Below are 21654 nucleotides of genomic sequence, written 5' to 3' on the forward strand. Positions count from 1 at the left end.
TACTAGTTAGTTGTAGATGTGGAGCCCCAGCTTGCGATTGCTCATATTTACAAGCATTTCGATGACAAAACAAGCATATTCGTTTATTACAAGCGGATGTGGCAACACTGGCACTTGGTAATGTTTGGGTAAATACGAATGAGGGTTTGTTGTGGAGTCCACAGAAGCACGTCTCGCAAAGCTCCGCCCTCGACAATTCAAAATGATGTTCTTGTATGAGGGACTGAGCGAGCGAGTGAGCGAGAGAGGGGGAGAGCGAGAGCGCAATCGGTCGGAAATCACTTCACTCTCACATAGGCTATCCACAGTATACACGCGCGCGGTGAGCTGCGGCAACAGCGCGAGCCCCGGCGTCCTCAGTAACACTGAATGGTGAACTGATGATGAGAGCAGGCGCATTGGACACTACCGGACGTAGCCTTGGACGATTTTTTCTGTTTTCACATTTATGCACAGACAGTTGTTGACTGAAGGTTGAAGTTTTGGAGGATGTTGTCGCTTGGAATTGGAGGTTTCGGGATGCTGTGAGCCCGGGTCCGGAGTAGCGCTGGTTCGGGGTTTCCTTCCGTGCGCAAAGAGAGGACACTTCTCTCTGATGTGCGTAACCAGCATCAGCCAAGTTGCGCGCTCTTATTTTCTGACGTGACACTTTTTACAGTTCTAGCGGACCCTTTGTGTTAAAAGGAGGAAATTTAAGGAACACCAAGAGAGCTGACAACAGGAAAAGGGTGCTGTTTTTGTATCGACAGGATTGCGGTGGTGCTGAATTTTGGATATCCAAAGCGCTTGATTTGCGGCGTGCAAAAGGAACGCGGCTTTCGGTCCGACTCCATCGGTCAAGACTACAACTGTGAGGAGTTACTATCTGTTAAGGTATATGAGATCTTTTGCTATTAATATTTGTACATTTGCACATTTTTCGTCTTACTAACGAATGCGCTCTCATGTTGTCCGTAAATGGGGTTATAACAGAAGCCATGTAGAAATACTTTTCTGTATAGAGGGAAACACACACTCATATGAGTGTGTGTTTCTGTGAATGTGTAAATCATAATTACGACAGAAATATCACTCGACACAAGATTGCGTAATTATTTGATTTTTCATTGTACGCTGAGCGAATAACTGTTAAGCGCTGCAAGCCTCAGTTTAAATAGGAAATTTATCGATATCTCAAGTTAACATCGCCCTCGATTGTCCTCAGAGCTGATTAGCTCACATGTGACATGTTTTCCCTACACTACTGCTATTGATTTTTCTACAAGAAACCGAGCGCTCGAGTGGATCGCCAATCTACGCTTGCTATTACATTTCCACATATAGCCTAGAAAATAAGCCCTTGACCCCATGGATTCCACAGATACAACATCTTCATCTAGCTCGAGTGCCGGTCAGTGTATCTTCGCGTAGATTTGAATCGATTCCTCACTCTATGCAATATTCAACTCTTTCCAACGAGCGCATTACAAATGAAGAAAACCTCTGACAGGAAACCCTCACCGGAACTGCGCTTATTGCATGTAAACTTGTTCGACGCTGGTAAGCACTGATCATAGTAGACAGGATAATGATTTTTTTATATATTTTGAGAGCTTCTATGGTTAAACGCTTAAGTTTGCTATCTTATTTGGCTATGGCTTGCTCCCGCAACACCTGTTGCTCTCGTTTTTGCGCATTTCTCACACAGCTCCACTTTTCCAACCTCTGTGCATTAAAAATTTCCGCGGTTAATTTTAACCGCAGAATGTCGACTAGTCAACCTTTCACGCACTAAGAATATATTTCCTTGGTACTCAGTCAGTAGTCATCTTTACTGAACAGTTGAAAGCATTGCCTGTCATAACTGCGGAATCCGGTCTTTCTGGCCGCTCCCGTCGTCGGGTTGCTTTTAAACCTGTTTGTCTGGTCCGGCTGAGAGAAACAGGTGCGAAAACACGGCTTGAGCTTCATTCCGCTCAGCTGTGATCGAATATCTCGATTCTTTCTGTGGTTCATTTGTAGGCAAAGCGTTCAGCCGGATGTAAAATTGTACAGAAGCCCGCAATGGCTTGCAAATGACCTGGTCTAACTCGGAGCGCATTCATCCGCAGGTAAAAGTCATTTCCCTTCCGCTCTCATCGAGATCGTTTTCTGTAGGCATCAGCACAACACACCGGCACTTGAGTGAGATTCTCGTGCTGTTCCAGTAGATTATTGATCTGAGGATCTTATAAACACGTTCTCTTATTTTTCCCCATCCGTTTCTTTAATGTACCGAAACTATTTTCGTCGCTCAACCTGGACGGTTAAAGGTGAATGCCATTTGAATTTATGGAATGGGGGGATGGGGGCGGTTGACCCGTCTATAAAGACTTGTACTTCCAAACCAAAGTTTTGTGATCTTAGCGCATGTTTTACATGTAACCATGAGTGTTTCAGTGAGATTTTAAGTGACCACAAAAGTTTCAAGTTAGTCAGGGCTCGTATTTTCACTTCGCAAACAGAAATCGCGTTGTCTGAGAAGGAAACCATAGCAACAGCAGACCGCTGAGCGTTTCGGACGGTACGTTGACAAAACAGAAATGCTATCATGTTTTAACAGTTCATAATAGATTTACGGTTTAAAATATTTAACATGAACTTTAGTGTTTTGCTTAAGACCCCTTTAGTTTTGTTGTAGTTGACGTTTAGACATATGTGCTCTGTCAGCCTCAACTAATTGCGTCCTGTCAGTCTTCTATAGAAATTCCCTTTAAAAAGTTGAACAATTAGCACATCTCGGGTTGTTGGTCCCGAAACGACGTGTTTCCTCATTACAACCAGCCTTTAGTAAACTTGATGGGCGTAAACGCTCCACACAGAGTATCAGAGTCCAGCGAAACGGAGGAAATGAGACTCCTTACGCACACACTGAGACAAATTCAAGGTGATCGTTTGAATGAGCCGAAACTTAAACATCGTAGAAACCAGAGACTATGCTTGTACATTTAACCTATAGAGAGGTTTTCTTTGAGGTTAAAATGTACCTCACTTATTCCAAGTAACCTCCTGTAATCGTTTTTAAGTTCGACTTATTACAAATTGCATGTAGATTTGACTGTAAATTGGAAGCTCGACAGGGTGAAGTAGTCAACAGTATACACAGTACAGCCCCAATTGAACTGTGAGTCTCAAAGGTTACAAGTTGCATGCAGAGATTTTCTAGGCTTTACTCTCAGGCTTTTTTTCTTTTTGATTAATGTCTCCCTGTTATACATAATTGTATAAACTGAGATTAGTTTGATTAGCAATTTATTCAATTATTGTATGCTGACAATTTCCAGCTAAATTCTTTTTATTAATATTATCAAAACATATTTTTTCATCGCTTGTAAGACAACATCCAGAATCCATCAACTATGTATATAGACAACATACTGTATGTTTATATTGATTATGGTAAATAATTTGCCATGAAACAAGCAATCACCCAGTGTTGAGCTTTACTATCCTTCAGTATTTCCCCATCTTGACGTAGTTTCAAAACAAATACATATATGTTAAGTACACATATTTTGCTCATTTTATTACAACCTCCTTGTCTGTTTAACCCATAATATTAGCAGCAGTCCTCTTGCCTTTGTCTATGCTATCAGTGTGTGTGTGTGTGTTTAGCCGTGTGTAATGGTGTGTGAGAGTTTGTGTGCCAGCCTTGTGACTGGCCAGCTCTCTCTGTGTAACAGCCTGGTAGACAGCAGCGGGGCAGCAGTTCATCTCGTCTGAAAGCGGGCGCAGACTAATCTGGCCCCACAATGGCTGAATGAAATAATTAAAGTAATCCTCTGTGCCTCGCACTTGGCTGGGGAGGGGGGCCTTAGACCACCCATCCTGAACGGGTCACTGAACGCCGTCGAGCTGGTGGCCCGTAGATGGCTAGGGCCGAGGACAAAAGCTCACGTGAACTCAACTCATTGGCTGTGGGCGCTGCCATCAAAATCTTGCAGCACTCATATTTAGTATGTGGTTGGTTAGTGTTTATCGCCTGCTAAACTACTTTGCGTGAGCAAATATGAATGTGTCATATTCACACTTTTTGATCACCTTGCTGATTAATCGGCAGTGTTATTTAATTGGTGAGTCTGCTGGCGTACCTCGTTTAACAGTAAGCAAATAAATCTTCGGCTTTTATGCTATATTTTTTCGAATACACACTTCAGGTGCGCACTAAAATGTCAGTTGAGCCGGATGAGTTAACCATTAACCCAAGACAGATGCTGCACACTCAGTTCCTTCTGAGTCAATCATTCTCCTGGCTTCAGACAAGAGCTGACTCCTGAACCCTCATAAATGTCACCGCTTTAATTTAATTCTTTAATTATCACATAGAAACTGGGATAGGGAGGGGTTCGAACAATCATTGACTGAGCGCGTTACCATGACGCAGTGCCACCGCTGTGCCTCGTCCAGGAATCCGGGCTCCTACCACGGCGGTTACGTAAATGCTTTTATTGCTTTATTTTCCCTAGAATCACCTTGCTGTTTCACGCTGAGCTGGATGCCACCTGGGAGGGGGGTGTCTTGGCAGAGGTATGCCATCCTCATATTCCCACAGGGTTTTTTTGCTGGCAGAGGAAGGGTGAGCGTTGGTACAATGATGAATTCCTCGTTACAAGTCTCTAAAGAGGAAAGAAGGAGAGCGAGACGGTGAGAGTGAGGGAGAGAGAAAATCATACAGCAATTTTAAAGCATGTCAGCGGGGGAGGCTTTAGAATAGTAATTAGCCCGTTAAATCTGTTAACCTCCCCCTGCGCAACAACACAATGGCCTTCTCGACAGTATATATATGAGCGCGTCTCTGAGAGGGCACGGGAGGGCATAAAAGGATGGTGTGTGAATGAAAGAGAAAGACAGAGAGAGGTGTTGTTACAAGAGACCAGGTGTGAAATGCACATAATGTGGTTTTTGCGGACAGGAAATGAGAGGGGAACCGCGTTCCCCCGAAGGCTGATGTGAAAATTCTGGCCAAATGTACTGTGAATAATCCAAGAGCTGATGGTTAGACTCCATAGGGGGAACGCCAATCCACGCCTTCCTTTGCGCTCACAGCTATTGATTATATTAATGACATCCAGCTTATACACAGCAGTACAAGATGAATTAGGCTACACAGCCTGAGAGCCGAGCATAAATTCTCACAGGATTATGACAGTAGTCATAAATACCGCACTCTGGCGACGCCTGTCTCCCTGCGAGGAGATCTTAGCTGCGGCTCGGCGGTGGCGCATTTGAAGACGTTATTAGAGAGGTGGACGTTGCGTGTTGATTTAGGGCCTGTCATAAATCGCCTCCCTGACTATGTAATGATGACGATCAAAGCTCGGAGGTGAAGAAAAGCCCCGCCGACGGCCTATTGTCATTGTAATGGCTAGGCTTTTTGTGTACATGTGTGAAGGCTAAGTGCTAACTCTCTGCAACTGAAAGGAAAGCTGTCTGCTAGGTAGCAGTGCTTGATTTGACTCTGTTAGGGCCTCCTGTGTCTTGTAAATGTTGCTGTCGTTAAGGCATGCCACTCATATGCATTTACGCATTTCCATTACAAAGGAGAGTTCTTAGCCGAAAGCCTGAGTTGTTGCCACCCTTAAATTTCATGTACTCAAACACGTTCAGTTGTTTTTCTTTTTTTCATGACCTTCATGTTTTTTCTAGAAGATTTTCCATTTGCCCGAGCCTCCACTCGCAAGCGCTCGCTGACATTCCTTTGCTGTGGTTGTTTTTAGATCTTGTGTGTAAGTTTTACACACCCACAGATGTACAGCGCATACATATGTGCATGTTCGCATTCAGAGGAGACTGTGGGAAAGGATATCTACAGCCCACATTAGGGTTCCCAGCGTACAGTGACCCTTAACACAGACTCTTTACGCCGGGGCCCTTGAGAGCGAATGTCGTGAGAGCTTCTTAAACCCTTCATCGCAACAAACAGATTCACACGCTTTTCATGTTTTTGAGCTTTGTTGACTTTTCCAGTGCACAATGAAGATGGGATGTTTTGGTTTGGTTTATATATAGATCTTGTCCTTTTTGTTTAAGCAAACAGCATCTCAGTGCCATTTTTACAGCCCGGTTAATCCTTGACCCGGTGCGCTTGAGGTCCCTGCCCCCCTTTTTCACGCTGACCTTTTTTCATCAACACAAGGTAGAAAATTCAACACACACCTTCAGCAGAGACTCTGACGCATCGCTGTGAAATGCCAACTCCATAAGATGGTCATTTGAAACCGCAATAAGAGATGCGTTGTTTTAAAGGTGAGGTATTTTTCACCTCTCCAGCCTCCTTTGCGGTCTGTGCTGTTTAATTAGCCGCATGAAAGTATGCCAGAGTCGTCTGTCTCGACAGATTCAGAATTAGACTGTGAAATTAGTAAGAAACGAGTCAAGCTCTCATCATATGTGTGATCAGGGTCACACATCCCACCCTTCATTTCAGCCTCATTAGTGCATTGTTCTCCCTACAGTGTTGTTGCCTTGTGGCTGCAGTTGTGCGAATGGGTTTGTTTCCACTGGTGTCTCATTTGTGTATATTAAAACTGCCTTTCCCACGTGGGAGGGGAGCATGTGCTTGTTGCAGTTACCTTTTTTTTGGTTGTTGCTCTAACCACACGTTTTTGTTTTTTCCTTTGTAATGTGTCTGTGAAAAGCTCGCTATGTCATGTGTCTGCTAATGGAAAAATATTGAATGCTTCATGCACTAAACTACTACAACCAATCAATACTGATGAGTGTATGGAAGAAACCACATCCTATTAGTCACCAAATGGCCGCTCCATAATTTTTCTTTGTATATTTGTGGTTTTTAACATGATATTTTTTTTGGAAGGTGACATTTAAAGACAGAATGTAACTGGTGGCAGCGCTTTCACATCCCCCATTGGTTCATCGCTGGGTCGAGTTGAGGTGTCTGTCTCCTCTGGACAGTAATCTAGCAGCCCTGCCTCATTAGCCATGGGGAGCGTAGTGGGATAACATTCCACATATGTTAGAGGGGTCTGCAATTACCACAGCGGGAAACATCAAAGTAACATGACCTTAAACATGACAGATTAAACAGAATGTGATTTATTTATTTGATTGTTCTTTTTCGTGTTCTTTGGCAGTAACTCACGCTGAGGTTGTTAATGTTTGGTAAAGGGACAGGAGGGGGGGGGTGTTGTAAAGACGCCCTCTGTAGCTCCGTCTCCTACCTCCCTGTGGTTGAGTGGTGTTGCAACAAATTGGGAGCCATTTGCTGTGAATTGCTATCAGCTGAAGTGGTCATTGGAAGATTAGAAAACCACACTCTTGTGCCATGTGTTCAATAAGTTAAAGACTCAAAGAGGAAATGGAAGATTCACATGTGATACTGTCTTCAAGAAACCATGCTTGTGGTTTCTTTTCTTTTTTTTTTAATCGTTTTGTAGCATTGTTTTTTTTCACCCCATGGTCCTAACATAATAGTAGTCTTTATTTATCTGGCTACTATTCTGCCAGAGTAAAACATCTGTGTAAAACAAACGAGACGTGTGTAAAGGAAGTGCGCAGGAAACACTCCAAAATAATAAAATAATGATTTAATAAAAAGTAAATAAATATAAAATCAAAGATTTACTTTCAGATCATTTATTTATTTATATTTTCACTGGATTTTTTGGATTTAATTTTATTGCTGATTAAATTACAGTTTGGAAAGGGATACTTTTTAGATATGATTTTAGATATATAAATGTCAGTATTGGCTGAAAAAATGTACACAGCTCTGGGAGATAAGAAAAAAAAATCATGTTGGTTGATTTTGATGGATTTCACCCTTATGTTGACCCCAGGCACGATTCTGGAAATGAGAGCTGAGACAGTTTATCAATAGCTTGGAAAAGGTAGATCAAGCAGAGTAACAGCATTATTTGAATGGACATCACTTGTCTGCTAGCTTCCTCCTCTTGCTGGGTCAGTCAGTCATGCATCTCTCAGGAATACGGGCATATGTTGTCTTTATGAATTAGACATGACGTGAAGTTTGCAGAATGAAGGTCAAACACAAGTAACTGTTTGTGACACGTTTACTGCCTCTAAAAAGGAGAGGTTTACAACACATGAAGGGGCGATCAATCATAAATCCCAGGGAATCAGTACCATAAAACTCTGTGGCTGCCATCGCTTTACAGGCTTCTTGGCACTGTCAGAGACTTTGAAAGATGGTGTCTGAAGAATGAATGTTTCTCTAATCTTATTTGTTTGTTTGCTTGATCTTTTGCAGCTACAGACTGATGATGTGCCAGAGTGCCAATGCAATGTGGTCACGGTGGAGTGCCATGCTAGTGTGGATTTTCCTTCTCCTCTGTTGCTCTGCAAATGTAGTCAACACCATCATCTACCAGGTGACCGAGGAGCAGCCACCCAACACGCTAATTGGCAGCTTGGCTTCTGACCAAGGCCTGCCAGACACCGGTCACCTTTACAAACTCGAGGTGGGTGCCCCTTACCTTCGAGTGGATGGCAAAACGGGGGATATCTACACCACGGAGACCCCGATCGATCGTGAGACTCTCAAGGACTGTCGCAACCTTTTCGAGGGCGATCCTTGTTTCCTAGAATTTGAGGTGTCTATTACAGACCTGATGAAAGGCACAGGACCTCGGCTCATCGAAGGCCGCATCGAGATCCTGGATGAGAACGACAACACTCCACAGTTCTCTTCGCCTGTCTTGACATTGTCGATCCCAGAGAACACGCACGTTGGTGCGCTTTTCGCAATTCCTGTGGCCACCGACAGGGATTCCGGAAGCAATGGCATCGCCGATTACGCGCTAACGACCGGCCCTGAAGCTGCCAACCTTTTCAGCCTGCAGGTGGCGCAAGACTCAGATGAGAAATTGCCACAACTCATTGTGTTGGGAAACCTAGATAGAGAGCAACGAGATTCATATGACCTTAACATAAAAGTGGTCGATGGTGGCTCCCCACCCCGCCAGAGTAGTGCCCTGCTCAGGATCACCATTACAGATGCCAATGACAACGTCCCCAAATTTGAGAAGTCACACTATGAGGGTGAGCTCCCAGAAAACAGCCCAGTGGGTCATTCTGTTCTACAAGTAAGTGATCTATTATTTTTACTCGTACTTTCTATCTAAAACTAAACAAATGGAATAGTATTATGCTAAGGTTATGTCATATACTGGAAAATTAAATATGTGACTATTTATGTAATATTTATTATATTAAATATGAATAAAGTATAAAGATATATCAGTATAAATATTTAGTGAGTATAAAGAATTAGCTGAATGTACGCTTTCCTCTCTTATAAGGTCATGAGACAAGTGTCTCAATAAACTCACCTGTAAGCAAGTATATGTCATGCTAAACTTTAAGATTGGGCAATAAGTAATAGAGGAGCTAGTTTGATAGCTTGGCATTAGAAGTGCACTCAAGCCCCACATACAGAGCCTGAAAAGCTCTTGTAAATGGAAGTCTCAGTTATCCTGATGGGCTTTAGCCTCGGTTCCCACACAACAGGGTTAAAGCGGAAGAAATGGGAAAGCCAAATCATATTTTCACAGGCAATCGATTGATCCCTCATGGTCCCTTTAAACACAAGCTTTACAAAACAGGAGAGAGGTATTGACTGGTGGTGAGAATTACATGTTGAATTGTTGTGGAAACGAAAGAACAGCTAAGATTAGAATAGCCGTGAAGGCTGGAAACTTTCCAAGATCAATCCGAGGCAAGTGTCCAGGCAAAAAATTGTATTAATAACTGTTAATCTCTCAGTCAACAATTAATCCATGCAACCAAGTTGTATTCAAAGAGCATGTCAGAAGACTTTATTTTCCTCTCAGTCCTCATAAGCATCCTTTGAAGCCAAAGTAAATAAGCAGTAGTGGTATTAAAACAGCTTAATTTTGTGATTTCAGAGGGTTGTAAATGTTGATGGAGTGTTTCAGCTTGTTCAGAGAAATGCTCTTCAAATACATTAAATGAAATGAATTCCCAGTTTGCATGGAGGATGAAATGGAGTGACTCATATAGAGCAATAATAACTTAAGCACCATGAATAATCTTATGACTGCTTCAGATTAAGGCTGTTCGCTGTAATACATGGACTGAAACACCATGCATGTTTCATACACAGCCAAGGACGGAAAGAGGAGAGAATGTAGCAGGAGCAAGGGAATCTTGATTGTTTGAAAGCTTTAATCAAGCCACACTTCGGTTTAGAGCTGTTTAAAATTATTCCCAGGTTCACGATAGGCCAGAAAAATTTACAGAAATCTGTGCCAAGACTGAGTAACTTAAGTGATGTCTTAAATTAACTTCATCTAGCAAACTGCAGCTAATTTTGTAAAATTTAACTTAACACAAAACACAGCCTAATCATATTTAACACCTTTATTAAAGTATTTAAGTACATTTCTCATTTCTCTTCTTATATATTGAAAATTGAATAATAATCAATTCCCATTCGTTACGGTATTACTAATTAGTAAAAGCACAAGCTGTTTTCTGAAATCAAATGAGGTGTGCCTTTTTTATATTCTAGGAAAATTCAGTTTATTTATTAATTAGTCTGATGTAGTTCTTGGATGAGCTTAGAGTCTTTTTTTAAATGTGGTAAGCATATTTTTTTGCATGCTATGTACAATGATCTTTATCCATTTACGATTGTCCTGACCAAGCATTTTAACCCCTGCTTTGTTACTGATGTGTAAACCTGTGATTACATAATCTGTTTTGTAAATTATTGTTTCTGTGCTTTGCTTAGTTTCATTTTGTGTTGTGTTGATTTAGGTGAAAGCCAATGACTCTGACATGGGACCCAATGGAGAGGTGACCTACAGCCTTCACCAGGCACCACCAGTTGTCCAAAGGCTCCTTAGCATTGACCGCAACACAGGCACCATTTTTGTCAAAGGCTTGGTGGATCGTGAAGACATCAGCATGCTCAAGTTCTACGTCCAAGCTAAAGACAATGGCCCCCAGCCGAAGAGCTCCAAAGCGCTTGTGACTATTACAGTGAAGGACCAGAATGACAATGCACCCTCCATCAGGATTCGAGGCATTGGTCTTGTGACGCATGAAGATGGTGTTGCTAACATATCGGAGGATATGCCTGTAGGCACAGCTGTGGCTCTGGTAGAGGTATCAGATCGTGATGAAGGCGAAAATGCAGTTGTGACCTGTGTGGTCGCAGGGGATGTCCCATTCCAGCTGCGTTCAGCTAGCGAAACAGGCAGCGACCGCAAGAGGAAGTACTTCCTCCAGACAACCATGCTACTGGACTATGAGCGGATCAAAGACTACAGGATTGAAATTGTGGCAGTGGACTCTGGCAACCCTGCACTATCCAGCACAAATTCCCTGAAGGTGCAAGTGACAGACATGAATGACAACTCCCCGGTCTTCTCGCCCACTTTGTATGAGGTAGAATTTGCTGAGGAGAACCAGCCAGGTGACAAGGTTCTGGATGTGGTAGCCACAGATGCCGACAGCGGGACGAATGCAGAGTTGACATACAGTATCACTGGTGGATCAATCCCTGAGGGGCTCTTTGAAATTAACCCTAACACAGGTGAAGTGCGTGTCATGAGCCAGTTGGACCGTGAACAAGTAGATCACTATCAATTTCTAGTCGCAGCAGCTGATAAAGGTGTACCAAGCTTGAGAGGAACTGCCACTGTTGTTGTTAAGGTGCTCGACAGGAACGACAATGACCCTAAATTTATGCTCAATGGTTACAGCTTCTCTGTCCAAGAAAACATGCCGCCCCTTAGTCCTGTTGGAATGGTAACAGTCACCGATTACGACAAAGGCGACAATGCTCATGTTCAACTCTCTGTAGAACCAGACAATGGCAAGTTTATGATTCAAAATGGAACGTACACCATCCTTTCGACAATTTCCTTCGACAGGGAAAAGGAAAGCACCTACAGTTTCCGGCTTAAAGCCGTTGACGGAGGTGATCCACCACGATCCTCCTATGTTGGCATTACCATTAATGTTCTTGATGAGAATGACAATGCTCCATACGTCACCAAGCCCTCAAACTCTTCATACAAGTTCTTGGATCCCCGCACTAGCCCAGAAACCCACGTAGAACGCGTTGAGGCAGAGGACATGGACATCGGTTTAAATTCGGAGCTGGACTTCAGTATTGTAGGCGGCAACCCACATGGCTTGTTCCGCATCTCTTCAGAAGGTGAGATTACGTTGGCTAGAGAGTTCACACCCAAACACATTGGTCTCCACCGTCTAGTAGTGAAAGTTAAGGACAAAGGCACGCCGCCACGTCATACGACTGCACTGGTTCACATCTATGTCAATGAAACCATCGGCAATGTCTCCCACGTCGAAGGACTTGTTGGACACAGTCTTTACACGCCACTTGAAATGGACATTGCAGGAGATCCTGATTATTCTCGAGACGGGCAAAGTAACATTATCTTTGCAGTCTTGGGTGGTTTTTGTGTGGTTGTTTTAATCATTGCAGTGGCTATGATCATCAGGCACGTCGTGCTGAAGGAGAATAAAAGTGGCTACCAGGCAGGCAAGAAGGAGACCAAAGACCTCTATGCTCCCAAACCAGGACCTAAGAGCAACAAGAACAAGAAGGCAAAGAAAAGCAAAGCTCCAAAGCCTGCCAACCCATCTGAGGAGGATGAGGGGGGCAGTCTTCAGAAAGGCCTAAAGTTCAACCTCATGAATGATAGCGTCACCGATAGCCCTAGGATTCACCTGCCGCTCAACTACCCCCCTGGGAGCCCAGACCTGGGGCGACACTATCGGTCTAATTCTCCTCTGCCGTCCATTCAGCTCCAACCTCAGTCACCTTCTGCCTCAAAGAAACACCAGGCAGTGCAGGACCTGCCGGCCACCAACACCTTTGTAGGAACCGGGGACAACAACTCAACAGGCTCAGACCAGTATTCGGATTACAGCTACAAGGCCAACTCTTCTAAATATAGCACCAAACAGGTAGGAGACAACTTCGAAAGCATGGCAGGGTACCACAGCACAGGGTACCAAAGCCCAGGGTACCCCAGCCAAGGGTACCCCAGCCCAGGGTACCAGAGCACAGGGTATCAGAGCAACGGGTATCAAAGCAACATGGTGTGGACAAAGGGCATGTATTAGGGGCTGGAACTGAATGAATGTCAAACCAAAGCTGCACTGATCACAAACCATGCACATCATTTGAATGAAAAAAAGTTTGTTTTATTTGTCAACTTTTTTTTGGCAAATTCTGTAGTATCATTTATGCTCTGAAGGAGAAAAAAAATGACTTATTTAATTACTACTCATTTACATGAAGGAGACAGTCCTGCACAATCTTGTTTCCCGTTCGATTTTCTTTGAGAGGGTCATTTTCAGTTGGACAGTGTTTATTGCTGCCCCTCAAAAGATGAACAGAACTGCTTCAGTATACATTTGTGACATAATAACCTTCAGACCAGAGAGATGTGCCTTATTTTTTTGAGTTTTGCTCTGAAAGACGACAAATAATAGCAGTTATTGTTTTGATATATTTTGTTAGGCTAGCTTTAGGTAATTGCACATTTGTTAATGTGTCAAAATGATTCTGAAAAACAAAACTTTTTGGCATAAAAAAAGAAAACTGCACTGAGTAGGGTCAGGCAAGTAGCTGAACTTTTGTTTCCATGGCACATTTTGGCGGGCGTTAAAAAATGTCTTTAATTATTTGAACCCTGTTTAGCTGACGTTGAAATTAAGTTATTTTTACGGAGTAATGGTGGGTAATTCCACAATTTTTTTTTTTCCTTAAGCTTCATTGTGCATGCAAAGAGTGCCTTCTTTTTGTTATGTACACAACTAAGTGGAATGGCTTAATGTAGATTAATAATCAGCTACAGACGTCAGAGTGTGCCATCGAACATTGTTGAATTATTAACTGCGGGATTTTCTACCAGGCTGTGAATAATGTCACGTTCACTGTAAATAGAAAGCTATTGACATTAAAACACAATCACTTTTTTCCAGTACTGAACGTGAAAACCAAAAACGAGCACCATTTATCTTGGACTTTATTACTGGACCTTGGAGACAATCATTGAAAAAGTTTATTGTTATGCAAGTTGTATATGTGAATGTTAATAACCAGCTATATGTGCTGTTGTGTGTGTGTGTGTTCATCCCCGATGATATTTGGTTTGTTGCGGAATGGCGATGAACAACTTAAATAGCTTTATACGGAAGAATTTGCTTATTAACACACTAAGCTTTTCGTAATACCAGATGTGTAAATAGAACTAACTAGATAGATCTCAGCTGCTTTGATAGTGGCTCCATTCTCTATTTTGTACATTTGAAATCTGGTTTTAAGTGAGATGTGTTCATATTTAAAGCAATAATCATTTGTGATTAAGCTGGAAAGATGCAATGTTAAAAGGATGTCCTGCAGGAGCAGCTAGTTTACGCAGCACACGCATACAAGTTGAACACTACCCTGTGCGTTCTGTGTGGAGTGTGTATCATCTGTGGAACTGTATTTAAAGCTGCAGACATCCCCATTTCTGTTTAATTTGTCATGTGTTCTTTTGTTTCTGTTGATTTGCAATTTGTATTTTGTATTTTTTACAAGTAAAGCAAGTTGGCTTTCAATAAAACTTTTGTGAAGGTGTTACATTGTGGATTTAATGTTAAACAGAAACAGTGCATTGAAATTACTCACCAGGGGACATGAATTCTTAAGGTACAGTATTTCATTTCCATATTCCCATATTTATTTATGACATTGCCCTTTCTATATATCACATTTTACTAGTAAACATTCACTTTTATTTACTAACCGACACCATAAAAATGTCTACTTCAAAAACTATTTTAAATCCTCTCGGTAGCAGTGAGCAAGCCAATGTGCTTGCGTTACTGCAACTAGTTGATAGCTACAAAATGCATTCAAAAAATGTCAGTCTTATGTGATCCATGTCTTAACACAATTAAAATGATGCATTTACAGCATTACTCCTCTGGGATCGAGCCAAACACTGAGTCACTGAGCTTTACAATTGCATTCATTTTTTTGTATTTCATCTGTTTGTTTTTCTCATTCATGCTGCACATCACAGGAGCAAAATCATGTTCTAAGAGGATTTGAGCAGTGCAGACGTGGCATATCCCAATGACCCTAGAGGAAAGTGAGGTGTTTTGTACAGGTCCTGTCAATCAAAGCCCTTTTTTGGGTCCCATCCTTAGATTCGAGGAATAGGATCAAGGGATGGTTGTCAGAGGTCTTGTTAGGTTTTTTGTACTATTCGATTGGCTCCTTGTATGCCGGCAGCTAATCTGGGCCCTAAAAAAAGACGCACACACCCCCCACACACACACACACATTCAGCCTTTCCTGCCTCTGCCGACCATTTAAATTCTAGCAGCGTCTGCGCTTCTTAAAAGCTGTCGATTTTGCCCTCAGCTTGCACTGTCACCATGGCAACGGACTGACCAGTGTGTGTTGTATGCTGACTCACAGACTCTTCTGAGTGCAGGTGGGGGGAGACAGAGAGAGAGAAAGAGAGAGACTGGGAGGGATCATAGCAGGATGAATAGAAAGAGGGCACGAGAAAAAAGATAAAGGTGGTCGAAAAAAACAAATCTGTCATTTCACACCATTCATTCACGTACGCAGTTCATGCTAATGGAAGAAACAGCCCATTTATTCATTCACGTGGTCACATTCCCTTGCCATTGGTTAGCACTGTCCACATTATCATCTGTTTTCTTTAAAATCCACTTTGAAAATTAGACTCTACTGTACCTTAAGTTTGTCATTGTCCCTGTCATGTCCAAAAAAGGGGATAATGCAGCCTTAAACCAGTTCCTGTATGTGTATGCTCAGCATTTCATTTCACAGTATTAACAAGGAAGCAAAGTTATCTCTACATATTTTTAAATTCTAGCATACCTTTGTAAGTGTTTCGGCTTAGCGTGCTTGTTCAGCCTCCACTCGTTTCTCTCGGTTGTAGAAACTTCAGTCGGAGCGTGATTGCGAATTAGTGAATGTCATTTTGAGTGGATGTCGTTTTGATGTCGGTCCTTTTATGTTTCCATGGTTTAGGAAAACAGGTGCTGTCCGTTTCTCCTCAGTCGTGTCTCTTTTTCTCCGTCTCGTGTGTGGTCTTGTGACTGTAACCGTAACAGAGCGAGAATCTATTTTGTGAAGTGTGAAGTCAATTATGCAAAACAGTTCTGTGGTCCAGGCTGCGGTACAGCAGCTGCAAGTCACCCTTTAGCAGTCCATGGCTTCAGTAGTATCTTTATCTCAGCAGTCTGTCCACCTTTCTCTCCTTTAAATAAGCAAATAAGCACCTACCATTGCTTAGCGGTTAATCAGGCAGAACAAACTCGCCAGTAATAATCGTGACTCATCAGGAGAGAAGAATATAGCCAAAGGGAAAAAGAGGAAAACAAAATTGTTTCAAATGAACTCTGGAGGAATATTAAACAAGCGGCCTCATTTGCATTATTCAGGTGTTGTCATTGACAATGCAGGGCTAATTAAAATAAAGAGCTGTTAATTGTAATGATGGCCCTTTTTCCTCCCTTCTCCCACCTTGACTTGACTTTTTTGACACATAGATAAGATAGAAAATCATTAGCTTTGCTGTGTCTAACACCTGCACGAAGCCCCAGACTGATAGCATCTTTGCGTGCATTTCACGGGGGGAAATTGCACCAATTGGAGTGATGCCACTAAATTGCACACTGACTACTTTACGTTTTAAATACGTGTACCTATTTCTGCCACATATAAAAAAGCATGATTTGATAAATCATAGTCATGATGTTTAAAGTTCAAATTGAGAGATTAAGTCATAATTATGAGATGACAAATCCAAACTGACACAAATTGAGATTTATGGATGAATGTCGAAACTAAGATAAACGTTATGACCAGTGTTATATTGTTACATTTAAATTACGCAATACTAAGTCACCTGGGATAATGAGTAAATAAGATAAGTCAGTTAAGAGAGATTAAAGTTGTAATTATGACTTATATCAGTTATTTTATGTCATAATTATGACTAATTGTCCCAATTTTGATCTTTAATCTCATAATTAGAATTTACCAAAGCCGGGTGGCAGAAATGGGCTTTCACAGCCACTGTGGAACTGGTCATTTCTGTCACTGCACCCGTTCTTTTGAGTTTTGTTGTAGGAAGTGAAGAAGGAAGGATAGATGGATGAAAGGAAGGAACTGACAGTGACATGTCCTGTGTTTTGAGCTTTCCTTCAGGTTTTGTTTAGGGAAGGAAGAAAGAAAAGAGTGGAAGGAAGTGACACTGGCATCTGTGTCAGTGCATTGCCATGAGTTTTACTGAGAGGAAAAGAATGAAATGGAAGGAAGGAAAGAAGATAGAAAGGACACTGACATTTCTGCCTTTTGAAAGTTTCTGTTGAGGAAAGAAAGGAAGGAACGAGTTGCGGAAAGCTCTCGCTTCTTTACTTCTCAATAGGTGTGAACTTAATGAGACACGTAGCTAAGCTTGTCTTTTTGTTTGTTTTGGGCTGTGACACACTGTTGTAATATTCTAATTAGCTGCCAAGGCCTTTCATAACATGTTCTTTTGTTAGGCTTGTTTTGCTGTACTCCCAAATTTTAAATGGCGTAATACCATGAAGATGTCACTTGTTACATGGCTTCAAATTTTAGCCCCTTTGTGTCTGCATGTAGTTGTACTTGTTTCATCGCCCGTCCTATTCGCTTAAATCTGGGACAACTGTGGCAGACAGGTAGATGGCCATTTTGACGCACACACAAAGAAGTGCTTTCACCTCTCTGTAATCAGTGAATTCCTGAGAGTACAAATCACTCAGCGAAGGAAAATTACTCTAGTCTTGCTAGTGTGTTTGTGAGTCACAGCGAAGGCACGTGTGTTAGCCGTTCCAACTCTCGGGGGAAAGATAAGGGGACACGCGTTCACTAAGGTGAGCGGGAACACAAAGGTTCCTCTATGTGGAACTCTGACGTTCCCTGTCAGAGCCTCTCTCATTAAGAAGCCTGTCTCTGGGCTCACACTACAACCCGACATCAAGGTCGAACACATTAGCTCTCATTTAGCTCCATTATCTCGATTATCTGAGCTGATCTAATGATAAGTATTAGCAAAGTTCAGCTCTGTGGTCAGTGTTAAAGAACTAGCGGACTGTCAATTGTTGCTCGGTTGGGATGGAGGCCTCATGCGCAGCCATATGGCTCTCTCGGGGCATATGTGTACAATTATTTTAATGGTCTCTGATTAGTGATTAGTGTGTTAAGACATGCTAATTGGGAAATGTTTCCGGTTAGCCTTCAGGGCAGCTGGATGGAGATCAATGGAGATGCCAGATTTCGAACCAAAAGTTAGAAAGTAATCTTTTTGCAATCTCACTGGACAGAAAACCCGGTAATCACAAGTGTATTTCCTCTAGTGGTCTTATAAATGTTTCAGACTGTGTTCAAAATGCTTCAATCAATTTGAACTCAAACATTTCTTGTCATATACTTTGAAGTCTACATTTTCTGAGCTATTTTGGAGAACTAATTAATGTGGATACTCTTATTTCTCTAGTAATATCACGTAAAGCAGCCTAAGCTTTTCTGTTGGCTGGTTTCAAAGTTTCTGAGCAATTTTTTGAGCAATTTTCAGCTGGCCTGGCATGCAAAAACCAGATCGTCAGACTGGAACACCATATTAAAGAGCATCAAAGCAGTTTAAGCTGGTTTAAGCATGCTAAAAAATAATATACTTTTTTTTTTTTTTTTTTTTTTTTTAATAACTTGTTAATAAATGTTCACCTTTCAATTACTGCTGAGGCCTCTATAATAATTATGTGTCTGATTTTTAATTTACAACCCGTTTTGGGTTCATTTTAAGCTGGTCCTATAGTATTTTTTTAAACAATAGCTGAGTTAAATAAAAGTTTGTCCACATTTTACCCAGCACTGGGTTGTATTTAAAAATCCTTTAAAAATCATGCTGATTTGGTGCTCAATTATTTAAAATAGTTCTTATTTCTAATATTTTTGAAAACATTGATACTTCAATACATTTCAAGATTCTTTGATGAATAGAAACTTCAAAGGCAGCATTTATTTGAAATAGAGAAATATTTTTATAAATATATAGAAGTCACTTTTAATTAACTTAATGCATCCTTGCTAAATAAAAGTATTACTTTATTTTAAATCTTACTTATCACACTTTTGAATAGTAGTTGACCAAAGGCCATAAAATGTTTCTTGAGCATCAAATCAGCATGTTGGAATAACTTCTGAAGGATCTTTTGACATTAAAGACTGGCGTAATGGCTGTACATTACATTTAAATTATTGCAAATATATTTTTCTTTTCCCCAGCGTGGTTTATATTTTTGTCCTGGTTTTATTCCTACTAAGTATATGCAAGGATTATGTTATATTTGAGACAAAGCTGACCTCCATAAGGTCTATCCATGAGGTATGAACAGAGCATATAAAGTTGTCCACTGGGGTCTTTCTCAGGTTGATAAAGGCCCAAGCGGTGCATAAAACGGTTCTCTTTATCTCCCTCTCTATTGTACTCGCCCCTGTCACTTTACTCTTGCGGGCTGTCATTGTTTCTGGGCGAGGTGTCGTGTGCCGTGTGGTGACTGCACTCTTTGCCTGTGCAACTGCAGAATCCGACTGCTACTCCACTTCTCTCCTCCCCGGAGGCCCATCCACACACCCTGGCATTGTCAGGCAACATCTGCTGAAATTACGCCTGGCTGTCCCCCTCCTGCGCGCACACACATACTCGCTCTCCGCACAGACGCTGACAGCGTCCATCTTTATAGGTCCTGACAGCGGATGAATAAACTCGCTCGCGCACGCTCAGCTACTCGCTCAGACAAATACACACACGCAGATGCGCTCGGCTGCGTGGACAGAAATTAGCCTCATAATCGTAAAAACGAACATGAAATCCAATCAAACCTTTCATGTGCACAGTCAACAGAGTTTAATCCCTTTATTTATGCATTTGCTAGCTCTGAATTCGAAAAACAAGCTTCACTTTGCATAGCCATTAGGAGAATTTTAGTCCAATGATGTTAGAGAGATTTGCATGGTGCATGTTTATGGCACATTTAGCGTTCTGCCTCACTGCTCCGCTCTTCTGCCTCATAAGGCACTTGCTGTTCGCTGTGTCTACAGATCTGTTTTTAATTTCACAGTGAGGATGCAGAGAGAAAAAGGCAGAGGTGCAGTGTGCACATCTTTACCTATGTCTTTACCTTGCTAAGTTGCTTGGTCACCCACTGGGAAAGGCCGGTCTGTGCTGTCATGTTCCATAATTATTTTATTATTCCTGAGCAAACATGAAGTCAAAAGCAAACACACTAATGCTAATATGACACAGGCACACAACATCCGCTCGTAATGATAGACACATCCACCCACATACATATGCATATGTGTATGTGCAAACAAGCCCCACACAAGCCTAAGTGAGTTCGAGTAGCTATTACTGCTGTGCTTTTATGTTGCCGTTTGCTATTGGAACAGATTTAGAATGATTTTTGAATAATTTTGAAAAAAGTCTCCTATGCTCACCAAGGCTCAATTGATTTGACCAAAAATAGTAACATTGTAGAATAGCGTTCCAATTTAAAGTAACTGATTTCTATTTTAATAAATATTAAAATATAAATTACTTCTGTGATGGCAAAGATTAATTTTCAGGAGACATTACTCCAGTGGTGCTCAAAAACATTTATTATTATCAAAGTCGAAAAAACAGTGGTGTTGCATAATTTATTTCGTTAAACCCTGAAAACATTTTTTTTCTTTGATGAATAGTTCAAAAGAGCAGTATTTATTTGAAATGGAAATAATTTGTAACATTATAAATGTCTTTAATGTTACTTTTGATCAGTTGAATTCGTCCTTTCTGAATAAAAGTGTTCATTTCATTTCCAAACTTTTGAACAGTCATGTGTAATTAAACATTTATGTGTACACAGGTTAGCATCAGGTTAACACGCATAGACAATAAAGCCACAAAACTTTCTTTTCAGACTGCAAACTCGATGTTTAGAGCAAAGCAGGAAGCCATACGGACAGAGCTAAAATGGCCGTAGGTTATTTGGCTTGCATCGTAGTAAATGGCAGTGACAGAACAGATGTTTTTTTAGCATAACAGCAGACACACTTACATACCTACACTCTCACAATCTGTACCGGCGTAGAAAGGCGTAAACATGTTGCCGACAGGTTAATGAATTTTGCTGCGGTGAATGTAAATGTGTGTAAAGTGAATTGCTTTGTTGCTTGGTCCTCTGAGCACAGGGTGGGGCCTTGATGACCTTTGACCTGTGCTGTGGTCTCCGGTACATGTTGCAGACATCTCTCGTGCCTGTGCCAGGCTGTTAGCAGGTGGCACGGATCTGCCAAGGCGTGCGCTCACTGACCTGTGCTACAACCCTCAACGCTCTCCGTCTGTGTGTGGGTGTTTATGCGAGACTGATACACAAGGAATCCGCTGGCCTTTTGTGCTCTTCATAATGATTTTTTTCAGGTCTTTATCAGAGGAAGCCATGTGATTGATGTTGGAGAGATGCTACTACTCTCTCAAGCATGTGGTTGAAATAAGGCAAACTATAGAGCAGGAAGCATAGTAATGCTTACAGGATATGGCTACGTAGACA

General features: G+C 41.6%; 1 protein-coding gene across 4 annotated transcripts in view; it reads left to right on the forward strand.

Moving 5' to 3' along the window:
* Positions 1–240: 240 nt before the first annotated feature.
* Positions 241–21654, forward strand: part of pcdh1b (protocadherin 1b) — a 192044-nt gene continuing 170630 nt past the window's right edge. For 3 of the 4 annotated variants that reach the window (XM_051128226.1, XM_051128229.1, XM_051128228.1), the window contains exons 1-3: positions 241–873; positions 8249–9083; positions 10780–12963. In XM_051128226.1, coding sequence (XP_050984183.1) covers positions 8259–9083; positions 10780–12963 — 3009 coding nt within the window. In that variant the 5' untranslated portion in view covers positions 241–873; positions 8249–8258. Of the gene's footprint in view, positions 874–1926; positions 2091–8248; positions 9084–10779; positions 12964–21654 lie in introns of those variants that run through there. The other variant, XM_051128227.1, reaches the window with a different exon arrangement.

This window comes from Labeo rohita, chromosome 14, assembly GCF_022985175.1.
Source record: "Labeo rohita strain BAU-BD-2019 chromosome 14, IGBB_LRoh.1.0, whole genome shotgun sequence".
In the NCBI taxonomy this organism is placed as follows: domain Eukaryota; kingdom Metazoa; phylum Chordata; class Actinopteri; order Cypriniformes; family Cyprinidae; genus Labeo; species Labeo rohita.